This window comes from Callithrix jacchus, chromosome 1, assembly GCF_049354715.1.
Source record: "Callithrix jacchus isolate 240 chromosome 1, calJac240_pri, whole genome shotgun sequence".
Classification (NCBI taxonomy): Eukaryota; Metazoa; Chordata; class Mammalia; order Primates; family Cebidae; genus Callithrix; species Callithrix jacchus.
In genome coordinates, this window is record NC_133502.1 from 161,170,378 (window position 1) to 161,185,802 (window position 15,425).

A 15,425-nucleotide genomic window follows, 5' to 3' on the forward strand; every position below is an offset into this window, starting at 1 on the left:
CAGTGGCACGATCTCTGCTCACTGCAGCCTCCCCATCTTGCGATCTCAAGTGATCCTCCTGAATAGCTGGGACTACAGGTGCAAGCCACCATCCCCAGCTAATTGTTTTTGTATTTAATATTTTTGGTAGAGACAGGGTTTCACCATGTTGCCCAGGCTGGTCTTGAACTCCTGAGCTGAGGCAATCCACCAGCGTTGGCCTCCCAAAGTGCTGGGATTAAAAGCATGAGCTACCATGCCCAGCCTTGCTTTCAGTTCTTTTGGGCATAAGTCTGTGAGTGGAATTGCTGGCTGAGTTATATGGTAATTCTATATTTAACTGATTGAGGAACGACCAAACTGTTTTCCACAGTAGCTGCATGTTTTGCATTCCCACCAGCAATGTATAAAAGTTCTGATTTCTCCACATCCTCACCAACACTTTATTTTTTCAGATTACAGCCATCCTAGTAGGTATGAAAGGGCACCTCATGATGGTTGGACTTGCATTTTCGATGGCCAGTGATGTTAAGCATCCTTTCATGTGCTTCTTGGCCATTTGTATATCTTTTTGGAGAAATATCTATTAGATTTAGTTGCCTAGTTGTTTTTTTTATTTTTTTTATTTTTGAGACAGAGTTTCGCTCTTGTTGCCCAGGCTGTAGTGCAGTGATGCAATCTCGGCTCACTGCAACCTCCGCCTTCCGGGTTCAAGCAATTCTCCTGCCTCAGTCTCCTGAGTAGCTGGGAATACAGGCATGTGCCACCACACCTGGCTAATTTTTGTATTTTTAGTAGAGATGGGGTTTCACCATGTTGGTCAGGCTGGTCTTGAACTCCTAACCTGGTGATCTGCCTGCCTTGGCCTCCCAAAGTGCTGAGATTACAGGTGTGAGCTACCACGCCTGGCCTTTTTTTTTTCTTTTTCTGTTTTTTTTTTTTTTTTTTTTTTTTTTTTTTGAGATGGAGTCTTGCTCTATTGCCTAGGCTGGAGTGCAATGGCGCAATCTCAGCTTACTGCAACCTCTGTCTCATGGGTTCAAGTGATTCTCCTGCCTTAGCTTCCCGAGTAGCTGGGATTACAGGTGCCTGCCACCACAGCTGACTAAATTTGTATTTTTAGTAGAGATTGGGTTTCACCATGCTGGCCAGGCTGGGCCCATTTTTTAAATGTACAATTTTAAAAGTATTTCACAGCTCAAGTATTTTAAAATGTGTGCATAGCAGATACTTCTTTTCCCTGTGGTAGTAGTAAAGAAGGCTTTTAAATCAAGCATTTGATCAAACTACTATGGAAACAGGTTAAAAGCTCAGAGATCCCTTGGTAGGCACGTAGTTTTAAATTACCCACAGCATTGGCTCTAAGTCAGTATGATAGAGAAATTTATTTGAGTAAGGGGAATAAAGGAAATTACATTTTAAAGAATTTTTGAATATAAACCTAAACCAAAAAAATTGACTTAGAAAAGGTATTTTTTTTAGATAAATGAATTTACCTAATGTTCTTATTTCTTCGTTCACCAAGTATGAATGGGAAATGAAGTACTGGGAGTAGAATCTTAAGATATTTAAATACATTTTTATGTGGTTGATGTCTCCCTGCTTGTTTGCTTTTCTTTCTCTCTCAGTTCTCTTTTTCTCTCTTTCTCTTCTCCCTCCCCCACTTCTTTTCTTTTCCCCTCTGTCCTTCCATCCCTCTCTCCTTCCCTCCCTCCATTTCTTCCTCCCTCTATCCCTCCCTCCCTCCCTCCCTCCCTCCCTCCCTCCCTCCCTCCCTCCCTTCCTTCCTTCCTGTCATGCCATGCATTTTCTGTCATATCACGTGTACATCAAGCAATGTAAAAATAACTGTACTGTTGACTTTACTCCATAAATATCTACTTTTCTGTATTTTGGAGACTATAATTTAGTGTTTTATTTCTTGCATTATAAACTTGACAGGATATTTACTTTATATTTTTCAGAAATCTTTATATTAATGGCTGCATGACAATGTGCCTGGTTAAGAAAGGCTTTTCTTGCACAGAGGGGTAACAGAGCTGTGTGCCAGCCTGGTTGTTTTTCCTTGTACCGTTTCATCAATTACTCTGATTTTTTTCTTCATGTCTTCATAGCCTCTTCCCGAGAAGTTTGTGGTAAAAGGTGTTGTGGATCGTTTTTCAGAAGAGTTTGTGGAGACCAGAAGAAAAGCTTTGGATAAATTTCTAAAAAGAATTACGGATCATCCTGTGCTCTCTTTCAATGAACACTTTAATATTTTCCTTACTGCTAAGGTAAGGGCAGAAGTTTACATACTCTTCCCCCAAATTACCATTCTTGGGGTTTGTTCTTAAAAGCTGTTTTGAGCAAGACTTGGTTTCTACACAAAATTTTAACAAATAGCCGAGTGTGATGTTGTACATCAGTAGTCCCAGCTACTTGGGAGACTAAAGCAGAATAGCTTGAGCCCAGGAGTTTGAGGCTTCAGTGAGCTGTGATTGTGCCACTGCACTGCAGCCTGGGTGACAGAGTGAGACCCTATCTCTCCTTTAAAAAATAAAAAAAAAAAGGTTGTTTTGATCTTTTGTAAACCACCTTCATGAATGAATGGTTCACTGTAACAGGGCTGTCATAAAATTGGTCTTTTTTTTGGTGCCTCTGTGCATTAGCATTTTTTTTTTTTTTTTTTGGTATTAGCAAATCCATATAGGTGGATTCTATGTTAGAATTTAGGAGATCCATCCTCACCCAACCCTGGGCCCCATCCACTTGCAGCTGCAGAGGAAGTTAGAATATTTGCTCTGCCAAAAGCAAAGCTAAGTGTTTCCTTAAACACTCTTCGCAGTATTACTGGGTGAGCCCAGCCTGGCCAACAATGGACATGGAAGAGAAGGAACATATGAGTGTTTGGTGAGGGTGTTCTTCATAAGAGCGCTTTGAGTGATGACTTGCAGCCACATTTACAGACAAGGAGACTCAAGTTCTGCGAGCTTGTCCTTGTTCAGGTGGCGTCACTAGGATTTCAGATTGGGTCTTTGTGGCTACTGAGGCCACATTGTCCCTGGGTATCACACTGCCCGATTGTTATTTACCTGCGACGCTGTTGCTGTCAGGTGGGCATTTGCCACATAAAACATTTGGGTCCTACACAGTTGCCAGATTCTGTGTATTCAGACTCAAGTTAGTTGTTCGCTGACCTTTCTTTCTCTGCACTTCCCTGTTGGCAGAACTGGGCAGAAAACCCGAGGCGCTGTGCTCTCAGGGTCTGCAGAAATGGGGTCACATGCTCAGACACTCCTTCTAGCTTCCTTCCAGTCCCATCTGTTTGGTTTCAGGTATCAGATTCCCCTGTTCAGGCTGTAAGTGACATGTTCCATGTTGGGAAGGGTATTGTGGTCCAGATACTTTCTAGTTTTTCAAGTCTGCAAAATTGAGAAATCTTTACAGGTAACATTAGTTGACGTTAAAGACTTCAGAGAGTGTGCCATTCCTCATTCAATGGAAGCCACATGACAGAGTTCTTTAGTTTTGTTTTATAACCTCAGTTGGCATTGGGCCTTACTGACAACACTCCCAAGTCAGTGTGTCTTTTTCCCAGAGGCTCTCCCTGCCTACAGATTGGACTGGTACACCTTTTAAAAATAAGTATTTTGTGGTGAACTAATCCTCAGGTATAATCCTTTAAACTCATACTCAAAGTACAATACTTCCTCTTCTCCAAAAGTACAGTTCACTTTCTCACCCAAGATCCATTTTCCAGAAAGCACTCAAGTACAGTCATGTTTACTGAACAAAAAAGAAAAGGGAGGGAAAAGCTTGGACCCCTGGTTGTTAGGAATCTGTATGAAGAATAAGTAGGAAAGAGAGAGTGTGTGTGTGAGACAGAGAGAGAGAGAGAGAGAGAGAGAGAGAGAGAGAGAGAGAGAGAGAGAAGGAGATTTATCTGTCTGTGGGCCAAGCAGTTTGAAAATGACTTAAAAAATATAAGGTCCTCTACTGTCTCGATCAAAATCTATCTCCATGTGAGTGAACACAGGAGAGTGGCTTTAAACAGAACAAATTCTAGCCCTAGTTCAGTATCCCTTGCCAAACAAAATGTGCTAAATAGCCTTATCTTTTCTTTTTTCTTTTTTTTTTTTTTAAGACAGTCTTGTTCTGTTGCTCAGGCTGGAGTGCACTGGCGTGAGCTCAGCTCACTGCAACCTCCACCTCCCAGGTTAAAACAATTCTCCTGCCTCAGCCTCCTGAGTAGGTAGGATTACAGGTGCACGCCACCACATCTGGCTAATTTTTGTATTTTTAGTAGAGACAGGGTTTCATCATGTTGGCCAGGCTGGTCTCCAATTCCTGACCTCAAGTGATCCGCCCACCTCGGCCTCCCAACGTGCTGGGATTACAGGCATGAGCCACCACACCCAGCAGCTAAACAGCCTTATCTTTTCTTTAAACATTTTTAAAATTGTGTTAAAATACACATAGCATTTGCCATCCTAACAGTTTCTAAGTATACAGTTCAATAGTGTTAAGTATATTTAAATTGTTATGCAACTCATCTTCAGAACTTTTTCATCTTGCGGATCTGAAACTTTATGCCCATTAAATGGCAGCACCCTATTCCCCCTCTCCAGCTCCCTCATTTTTTCATTTCACATACCTTGAATAACTTGATCTTGTTCTCGGATGACACTTACATGTTCTGCCTTAGGGAATGCAGAGACACTCTTCCTTTTCCTTGTGATAACATGATTTTATCAATAAATTAGAAGTGCCCTTAAGAAGAAGCCAGTAAGGCTGTGCATGGTGGCTCATACCTGTAACAACTAACACTTTGGGAGGCCAAAGGCAGATAGATCACCTGAGCCCAGGAGTTCATGTGCAGCCTGAGCAACATGGTGAGACACCATCTCTATATATTAAAAGAAAAAAGAAGCAGCAGCAGCCAGCAATGCTGGGAGAAATGGGGACACTCAATGGCAACTCTATTCAATTTAATATTTTCATCTTTGGCAGAGTGGGTATGGCAGTCAGATAGATAATACTACATAACTTTATTCAACACGTAAATTAACTTGGTTAACTAGGACACCCATTCAGAGCTCTCCTTGAAGTGGAGCCTGTGCAGTCCAGCGAGTCCATTTGACTGTAGTGGCACTTCTAAAAACGCCGTCTGCAGAGGTGATTCCAAGAACTCTGAGGCTTCAGCTCTAGCCTTGTGAAGGCCTCGTGCCTTTGCAAATGTTTTTTGTCTAGAGTTCAGGAGGTCAGAAGGGGAGGTGGAATCTTTAGGACACTCTCTCAGGCAGCCAGACTCTGAAGGGAAGGAGAGAGGTGGAGAGGAACTAGAGGAGATTGCTGCTGTTTTTAAGATGGGTCAGCCTTGGGTATATTTTACATGCTGAAGGATTAGCAGCTGAAGACACAGACAGATGGGATAATTGGTAGGGCAAGGCCCTTGGTTGGGGGAAGGTGTGGATAGGTGTTCAAGAAAAACTCTGAAACCATGATTTTCCTCTGCTCCCAAACAGCAGCAGTTGTCATCCACACAGAAGACTTCTGTGACCAAATTGCAGGGTCGGGGGTGGGGACCAGGATTTTTCCCAAACACTAAGCAGCAGTTGCCAGCTGGTTGTCCACCAGTTTAATTCCCACATTATTTACCTGGAGATAGCATCAGATCCCACAGGTTGAGGACTCAGTCCCTGAGTCTGAGAGCTTCCAGATCTCAGACATGAAGTTCAAACCTCCAGAGCTTCTGACCAGCCAGCTTCAAGCTGGACTTTCTGTGACCCCTTTTTTGGGTTCCATTAATTTGCTGGAGCAGCTCACAGGACCCAGAGAAACACATTTACCAGTTTATTGTAAAGGATATCACAAAGGATACAGATGAAGAGTTGCATTGGGCAAGGTGTAGGGGAAGGGACATGGAGATTCCATGCCCTCCCTGGGTATACTACCCTTCAGGAAACCCAACATGTTCAGCTCTCCAGAAGTTCTTGGAACCTAGTTCTCTTGGGTTTTTGTGGAAGCTTCATGACAGCAGCATTCCTTTCTCCGGGGTGTGGGGAAAGACCCTGTCTGGAATGAGGGCCTTTTGACCCATAGTCAGAAAGGCTGGGGAAGATTCAAGTCCTGCCTTGGGAGGAGGCAGGAGAAGGTCAGAGAGATTCTGTTTCCTGAGGCTTAACACACCCATCATTATAGTGAAAAACTGGAACAGGCTGGGCGCAGTGGCTCATGCCTGTAATCCCAGCACTCTGAGGTCAGGAGTTCGAGACCAGCCTGACCAACATGGAGAAACCCCCTCTATATTAAAAATACAAAATAAGCTGGACATAGTGGTGCATGCCTGTAATCCTAGTTACTTGGGAGGTTGAAGCAGGAGAACTGCTTGAACCTGGAAGGCGGAGGTTGCAGTGTGCCAAGATTGTGTCATTGCACTCCAGTCTGGGCAACAAGAGCAAAACTCTGTCTCAAAAAAAAAAAAAGACTGGAACAAGGGCTGTGGGGGTTATGAGCCAGGAACCATGGACAAAAACCTACACACACACACACACACACACACACACACACACACACACGCGTGCGCACACCCATAGAAAAGGGTGGATCAAGAGCAGAAATGAAGGCCTAAAGAAGGAAGCAAATTCACAAGGAGCCTACATTCAGATGCTATAGATAACTTAGCCTGAAATTGTACATCAAATGCAGAGGGGCTGTTAGGCCATGTTAGCCATGAATTCTGCATTCTCTGCTCTGTCTTCTGCATCAGGCCAGGTCACCAGAAAGCCACCTATGTCCTTCCTCTGGGTTCCTTTATCTTTCTCTAGTCATGCCCTTCTAGGTCTGGGAATTAACATTCTGTTTGTATTGTGAGTGGATATGAGGAACAGACACCTGTACTTTCTGTAAAAAACATTTTGGAAGCTACCCTTTCAGGTGACACAGGACAATGTGAAGACGCTATAGATTCCTCTTAGGGGTTGATGATAGGAGGAAGCTTGTTTTATCAGGCAGGCTAATAAGCTTTTTGTTGTTGTTCTTTTTTGAGGTAGAGTCTCACTCAGCTGCCCAGGCTGGAGTGCAGTGACACGATCTTGACTCACTGCAACCTCTGCCTCCTGGGTTCAAGTGATTCTCATGCCTTAGAGCTGTGACTACAGGCATGTGGCATGACACCCAACTAATTTTTTATTTGTATTTTTAGTAGAGACAGGGTTTCACCATGTTGGCCAGGCTGGTCTTGCACTCCTGACCTCAAGTAACCTGCCTACCTCAGCCTCCCAAAGTGCTGGGATTACAGGCATGAGCCACTGTGCCTGGTCTGGTTAATATTCTTTATATTTAGATACAATGGGTTATGAAACTCAGCTTATTTCTAGTTTTGCCTTCAAGAAATTCAGGATTAAAATGTTGCTGTTTACAGCATCCATCCTAGGCCTGAGTTTTCTAGCAGTGTCTTCCTGTCACTGTTTCCTGCTTTCCACCCTTTACTCCCCTTAAATGGCTTTAGTTGGGGTATAAATACATGAGTGCCGGCTCTTGGAACGTCTGCTCTTCAGTTTTGCTCCTAAGGACAACATAGGGTACTTTGCATGGGAGAAACGGATACTTTAAAAAAGTTATGTTAGAGGCCGGGCATGGTGGCTAATGCCTGTAATCCCAGCACTTTGGGAGCCCAAGGCGGTCAGATCACAAGGTCAAGACATTGAGACAGACCATCCTGACCAACATGGTGAAACCCCATCTCTACTAAAAAGACAAAAAATAGCTGGGCATGATGGCATGCACCGTAATCCCAGCTACTCAGGATGCTATAGGCTGAGGCAGGAGAATCGCTTGAACTGGGAGGTGGAGGTTGCAGTGAGCTGAGATCACACCAGTACACTCCAGCCTGGCGACAGAGCCAGACTCTGTCTCAAAAAAAAAAAAAAAAATTATAAACAGTGTTGTGTTTAAAGGGCAGTGTGCTTAGGTGAGTGAATTTGATTAAGGACTGGAGTTCAGCTCTGCTGAAAGGGATCCTAGGTGTCAACCTACCGGAACCTGAGTCTGGTGGTTATGACGTCCAGGCTAGGTCCTTGTGTGAATGTGGTTAGGTCCTCTGACTCAGCTCCTTGTTTCCCGAGTCTTCCATTTCCAAACCAAAGCACTTTTAGAAACTGTTTTATTTAGTCCTGCCCGTGTAAGTGAGTGCTCTGAGTTTGTTCACATATCCTCCTCAGGATCTGAACATCTACAAGAAGCAAGGGATAGCATTGCTGACCAGAATGGGTGAATCAGTCAAGCACGTCACTGGCGGCTACAAGCTGAGGACGCGGCCGCTGGAGTTTGCAGCCATAGGTGATTACTTAGATACGTTTGCACTCAAACTGGGAACCATTGATCGAATAGCCCAACGGATCATCAAAGAAGAAATAGGTGAGCTATCTGTTGAGGTCTGGGTTATTGACAGAAATGGCATTCATGTGTGCTACAGAGAATCAAATTGTAAAATGCTGGAGTGACAGAACTAGGCCATCTTGTGCTTAACAAAGAAATACAAGGAGGGGAGGAGTTAGGTGTGACTGGAATGTCACGTTGCACCCCGTCCTTGTCTTTTGTCCTACTGTGCCGGCCTTGTATTTGCTTTTCCCATGGCCAGCTCTGCCGAGTCACCAGGCATTTCCTTTTACGCTCTCGTAACTTTCGCTTTAAAAGTGGAGATATAGACTCAACTGCCCTTCATCCATAGGGAACAATAATTTAATAGACAAACTTAGATACCTTTTCTGGCAGAAAGATGGTTCAAAATGACAGCACAGTGACCTGTGTTTGCCAAAGTTATGACCCTGATGAATCTTCAGACTTGTAATTGACTCACCCATCCCACCCCGGGTCATTTTAAACCCACCCCTCACACCTGGGGCAGTTGCCAGGGCCTGTATTGATTCTTTCCTCGTTTTTGCCTCCACTTCCTTCCCACCCCTCTCAGAGCCACCTGCTTTGCCACATCCCAGAATGTTGGGATCTTTTGCCTCCTCACATATGTGTGGGGCAGACAGACGTGAACAGTGTAAATGATGGCACTGGCGTGGGAAGCATGTTGAGAAGGATTCCCCAGCAGTTGCCATTCATTGGTCACTGAGCCATGATGACTATGTTCTGTTGTAATAATGACAAGACTCCTGGTGACAAATGATGGGCCAGATTTTCTTATGGGGGTGACAAAAATCGACATTTTTTTTCTCATTTCTTGTACTTGTTCCTCTCCTTGATCCACTGATGATACCATGTGGGGCCCATAGATTTTTGGAGATAGCTTGGATACCATCCACACCTAAGAATTGTGCGGAGTAAATTCTGATGGGCTCCAAGGTGCTGAGGTGACCGCCGAGTGTGAGAATAAACCTGCCAGTGTAAGATGACATCTTGTATCAAAATGTTTCTTAAAATTCTATTTATCCATTGCGACTGATTTTTTTTTTTTTTTGGTGAGATGGAGTCTCGCTCTGTCACCCAGGCTGGAGTGCAGTGGCACAATTTCGGCTCACTGCAGCCTCCACCTCCCAGGTTCAGATGATTCTCCTGCCTCAGCCTCCTGAGTAGCTGGGATTACAGATGCGTGGCGAATTTTTGTATTTTTAGTAGAGTTGGGGTTCCACCATGTTGGTCAGACTGGTCTTGAACTCCTGATCTTGTGATCTGCCTGCCTCAGCCTCCCAAAGTGCTGGGATTACAAGTGTGAGCCACCGTGCCTGAGCTTTTTAACCTTTAAAAACATCTCCCTAAACCTGTATGAAACTCTGCCCCCATTAACTGCCTGTTAAAATACTGCTTCACAGTATGTGTAGACGAGTGGTTATTTTCAAAGATGTTTGGTGGATGTGGCTGCTACCACTTTTTCCCATAAGGTACTTGAGTGCCCATTATCCAGAGGCATAGCATTCCCATCATGGGATAGAATGGATTGATGTAGCATGAGCTTTCAGAGGTTTCAAGCAATTGTGCTAGAAATGTGTTGTGTTTAAAGAAAAGTGGGAATAGGTGAGTGAATGGCCAAGGAAACACATGTTCATGTAGAGAGCCCTTGGCTGTGGTGATTACTGAGTCAGTAATAGCAGCGAGTGCTACCCAGACAGATTTTCATTGGTTTATCTTCCCTGTTCAGAGTACCTTGTGGAGCTGAGAGAATATGGGCCTGTGTACTCCACGTGGAGTGCCTTGGAGGGTGAGCTGGCTGAACCCCTGGAGGGTGTGTCAGCTTGCATTGGGAACTGCTCTACAGCCTTGGAAGAGCTAACGGATGACATGACAGAAGACTTCCTACCCGTGCTCAGGGAATATATCTTATACTCTGACTCCATGAAGGTAAGCTGGCTTGCTTCTTGGGTACTTGGATACCTTCTTTGTCATAGCAATTAACAGAAAGTAATGGATTGTTGCCTGTTTGCATGTGGTAGAAGTTTCCTTCTTCCTGGGTGAGCAGGATCAGACATGTGGACTGACATCATGGACATATAGATAGAGCACATGGTGAACCAAGTATGTGAATTAAATGAAAAAAAAAGTTTGGGAAGAAATTCTTACTAGTTTCTCCAAAATTTCAAGAAGATATAATGTCTATGAAACAAGAGCAGGATGCAATGGAAAAGTAATAGCTAATTAGAGCTCTTGGAAGTTAAAACATGATTGCTGAAATAAAATGGAGTAATAAAGTTGGAAGGTAAACTTGAAGAAATCTTAAAGTAAGACAAAACAAAAGTCATTGGAAAATAGAACAAAAATGCAAAAGTCCTGAAAATGTGAAAGAGAAGAGACATAGGGGATTAATCCCAAAGGTTCAGCATCTGACTGATAAGAGTTTCTGAGAGAACAGGGAAGACAGGGAAGGAAATTGTCAAAGAAATAATACAAGAAAATCCCCCAAAGCTGAAGACATAAATCATCTGATTAAAAGGACATGCTATTTGCCCAGCAAAATGATTGAAAACATCACCAACCCAAAGCATATTGTGGAATTTTAGAACAAAAGTGATAAGAATTTGAAAGCTTTTTTAAAAAGAGGGAGGGGCAGATTATATATAAAAGGAACAACAGTGAGAATGTCTTTTGTCTAGCAGTGGTGGACAAGAAGAAGAACTCTGAGGACAAATCTCTGGCCCCAAATTCTGTATGCAGAATCAGGGTAGAGTGCAGGGTGAACTGCACCAGTGCCCGCACTAGAAACTCCCCCAGCCTGCACGTAGACTGGTTGGAGAGCATCGCTTCAGGAGACTCCAACGATGGTGGCACTGATTAGAGGAAAGACTCAGTCTTTATGACCGATAAAAAAAGAGATGTGGCTCAGTGTTGAACATTCCCACCTCTAAATAGTGCCCCTCCTACTTCGCAAAGGAGATCTCTGCATGATTAATCTGTCTTTGGGGCAGGTCTGGGGCATCCCATTAGGAAAGACCTGAGTAGGGACTGACCTAAATCTCTGGAGAGAAACCTGTCAGTCAACATTGGGTTGTAAAACTGTAAAAGCAAAAAGATTGTAGATCCATGAAAACATTGTACTGCTTGAGAAGATGAATAAAAAATAACGAATCAACTAGTTATTAAAAACTTAAATTATGACAGAGAACTTTAAGCACATACAGAAGCAGAGAGAATAGTGACAAGCTCCCACATACCCATGCTCCTCATTCCTTCCTGTCCCATCAGGTGTGAAGGTTTTAAGGGTCTTGCTATGTATTAATGTGTGGACAGTGGAAAAGGGAGCTTCTGGTGAATCCCCTTCTCATGTGTGCACTATAAAGTTGCTAATAAAACACTTCAAAAGCAGGATTGAATCTAAATCTCTCAGTGATCAGGGAAATAGTATGGATTTCCTTACCTGTAAGTTGGAAATGATGGTGGTGATAGGATTAAGTCAGATGTGATATCATTAGCATGAGACCACTAGTTGGAAATTGTTGGAACTGAGGCTGAAAACCAAAACTTCTGACTACGAATTTGCAGCTCATTCTCCTGTATCACATTGACTTTCGTTAAAAAAAAATTTGGGATATACACATTGAATTTTTCATCCTATGGCCAAAACAAGTATAGAAAGACATCGTGACTTCCTTAAAATGAACCAGAATATTTCATTTATCAAGTTAATGATATCTGTTCTTTTTTAATTTTTCTCTCTTTTTTTTTTTTTGGACACCAAATCTCACTGTTGCCGGGCTGGAGTGCAGTGGTGCGGTCTTGGCTCACTGCAACCTCCACCTCCTGGGTTCAAGTGATTCTCCTGCCTCAGCCTCCTGAGTAGCTGGGATTACAGGCATGTGCCACCACACCAAGCTAATTTTTGTATTTTTAGTAGAGACAGGGTTTTACCATGTTGGCCAGTATGGTCTCAATCTCCTGACCTTGTGATCCACCTGTCTCATCCTCCCAAAGTGTTAGGATTATAGGTGTGAGCCACTGTGCCTGGCCGGTGTCTGTTCTTATAAACAGAAATAAATTTTTACAATCCCTGGAGTGTCCTGGATTGGTCTCTTATGTATACACTCCCTTCATCAAATACTCTCTAACCTTCCAGAGCAAAATTCCAATGGATACACAGCACACAGCACTGAGATACTATAGTATTAATTACTCTGTTCCTGCATGTGGCAAGTATGTTAGTACTTAGTATATATTTGTATTCAAAGCACGATTTTAAAATGTCATATAGCAATGATTTATCTGATATCTTTATTAAAACATTATTACACTGTGAGACATAAGTTTGTGTGAGTAATTTAAGTTATACATCAAAGAAACATTTGTTTGCTCTTTCTTCACCCCATGTGTGGGGCATATGTATTGAGTTTCTTGTTTACTGAGCCTGAAAAACCAGGTCAATCAGCCTGAGAGAATGGGATTGGTTGTACACTGTCTTGCCTGGGGAAGGGCATGGAAAAGAAGTGTGGACTGGCAGTCTCCAAAACCCAAGCTCCATCCCCGATAGTAGCTGAGCTGAGTCCAATTAATAAGAAACAGAGGCACCTGCTCCTCCTCTTACCGCCAGGAAAACATCTCTGCAGAGTGGATGGCAAAGCAAAGACTGTTTCTAGGATTGTTTGGGTCTGTGTGGCCTGGACTAAAGACACCAGGACAATGATAGGTGTCTTAAGCGGCTTCCCCACCTTTTCACACTGCTGCTCTTTAAGAATATTTTCTTCCTCCAGGAGAGTCATATAGTTCCATTTCCAAAATGGCTTTCTGATTTTTGAAACATAAGCAGGGCAGACTTTGCTGGGCAGTATGGAAACTAAGCATGGAGCAGAGGACTTGCCACAGGCCTGGCTGTGGCCTGTTTTTTTTTTTTTTTTTTGAGATGGAGTCTCACTCTGTCATCAAGGCTGGAGTGCAGCAGCATGATCTTGGCTCATTGCATCTTGGCTCATTGCAACCTCTGCCTCCCGGGTTCAAGTGATTCTCCTGCCTCAGCCTGCTGAATAGCTGGGATTACAGGTGCCCATCGCCATGCCTGGCCAATTTTTGTATTTTTAGTAGAGATGGGGTTTCTGCATGTTGGCCAGGCTGATCTTGAACTCCTGACCTCAAGTGATCTGCCCGCCTTGGCCTCCCAAAGTGCTAGGATTACAGATGTGAGCCACCGTGTCCAGCCTGTGGCCCATTCTTCATCAGCTGCTGAATGATCCTCAGAGCTGAGAAAGTCCTGGGTTTGTTTTGGTGAGGAGTTACTTGTGTGGGAGGTTCTGCCAGTCTACCTTCATCATGCCCTGGAGTGAACCAAATGGTGAGTGTTTGTTCTCATCATTTGGAGGCAGTGGCCTGTGCCTTAGGAATTTGAAATGGTAGAGGGCTGGTCCATCGCTGGATGGGAAAATGCCAGGACTCATTGAAGTCCTGTCCTGATGGGGCTGTGGTTGGGGTTTCTCTCTGAGCTTGAAAGGGTCTTTAGGATCATCTGTCTCATTTGCTCATTGTTGACATGAAGAAACAGACCCCTGTGGGTCAATCTTTTTTCTCTTGCATGGCTGCAGGACTACACTCCCTAGTGACCAATCAGCTTGTAGCTGTGGGTTTACTACTTGCCAAGAGGCAGACTTGGTGACTTCAGGCTTTTTAAGCCTGGCGTCCAGTTGTGTTTCTTTCAGGACAATTGTGGCTGGGTACATTCTGTTCCCTTTGGAGGTAGAGAGCTTAGAAAAATAGGGCCATTATCAAGGCAATGTGAGTTTAAGCAGTGAGCAGTGAGAACAGCCTGTACTAGAAAGATGGTTGAAGGCATGTGGCCCAAGGATATGTGTGTAGGCGGAAGAAATGTACCAAAGGTTAGTTACCCTTAAGCCCAGACTCAAGTTAAATACCTTGCAGACATCCACAGGTGAGCCCTTATGTAGGATTTCACAAATTGTGTGTGTAAAATGAAATTAGGGTAGCGATGGGCTCAAAGAGACCCTCTTAAAGTCCTCACCGCTCTTCTGGCAGTGCCGTTTGAGTATTGGCATTGTCATGACTTGATCGAGTGTTGGAGAAGCTTTATTCAGGAAGGTTTGGGCAGGACCATCTTATTTACCATGCTGCCTTATCGGTAGAAGATGGTCAGCAAGTATATAATCAAATCGGACAATTTGGTGAATTTGGAACACTTGCAAATATACAATGATTGCACATTGTACATTTTATTTTTAAGAGGTTTATGTCAATGCACATGCTTATCTCAGGGGTCTTGGTGAACGACTGGGGTGGGTCTGAAGAGTGGGTTGTAAGGGAAAGCCACATGGAGAAGGTGGCTGTGGCTGGAGACTCAGATGACGTGTGGGAGTGAGCTGTGCAAGGGCCAGAAGATGGAACATTTTAGGCCAAGGGGAGCAGCCAGCTCAAAGATCCGAAAGCTGAAGTGAGCTCAGAGTCTTTGCAGATTGGAAAGGCTGGTGTGAATGGAGCCTGCTGAGCAAGGACATAAGTGGTAAGCAGTGAGGTCAAAGACATGTAGGAGCCTGGACCTGCAGTAGCATCTTAAAGACCATCTTAAAGGCTGGTAAGAGTCTGGACTTTATTGTAAGGACTAGAAGGGAAGTCATTTGGCTTTATGCAGGGAGATGACAGCATGTGATTTTTACTTTAAGAAGACACCTAGTGCTGCAGTATGCAGGGAGATGACAGCATGTGATTTTTACTTTAAGAAGACACCTAGTGCTGCAGTATGGAGAACAGATTGTAGAGGATGAGAGTGGTGGTTGAGAAGGCCATTGAGAAGGCTGTCACAGGGAGCCAAGGGCAGAAAGCTAGGTGGTAGAGCCTGGACTGCAGTGGTAGAGACGTGGATAGATTTGGGGTATATTTCAGAGGAAGGCCCAATGGCACTTGCTGCTGTAGTGATGCAAAATAAGAAAGGAATTGGGGTTTTTGGCTTTAGCAGCTGGTGGGATAGCAATACTGTTTACTGGGATGGGGAGGGTCCAGGGAGGACCAGGTGGGGCAGTTGGAAGTCCACTGGC

The 15,425-nt window shown here is 43.9% G+C and overlaps 1 protein-coding gene across 8 annotated transcripts in view; it reads left to right on the plus strand.

The window, feature by feature from the left end:
* SNX30 (sorting nexin family member 30) overlaps positions 1-15,425 on the plus strand; it is a 176,425-nt gene that overhangs the window by 77,104 nt on the left and 83,896 nt on the right. For 7 of the 8 annotated variants that reach the window (XR_004728256.3, XM_017975594.4, XM_078374495.1 and 4 more), the window contains 3 exons: positions 2,094-2,252; positions 8,181-8,376; positions 10,106-10,305. Coding sequence is in view for 7 of the 8 variants with exons in the window: in XM_017975594.4 (XP_017831083.1) it covers positions 2,094-2,252; positions 8,181-8,376; positions 10,106-10,305 (555 nt within the window). In the remaining variant the exon portion in view is untranslated. The remainder of the gene's footprint in view (positions 1-2,093; positions 2,253-8,180; positions 8,377-10,105; positions 10,306-15,425) is intronic. The other variant, XM_078374506.1, reaches the window with a different exon arrangement.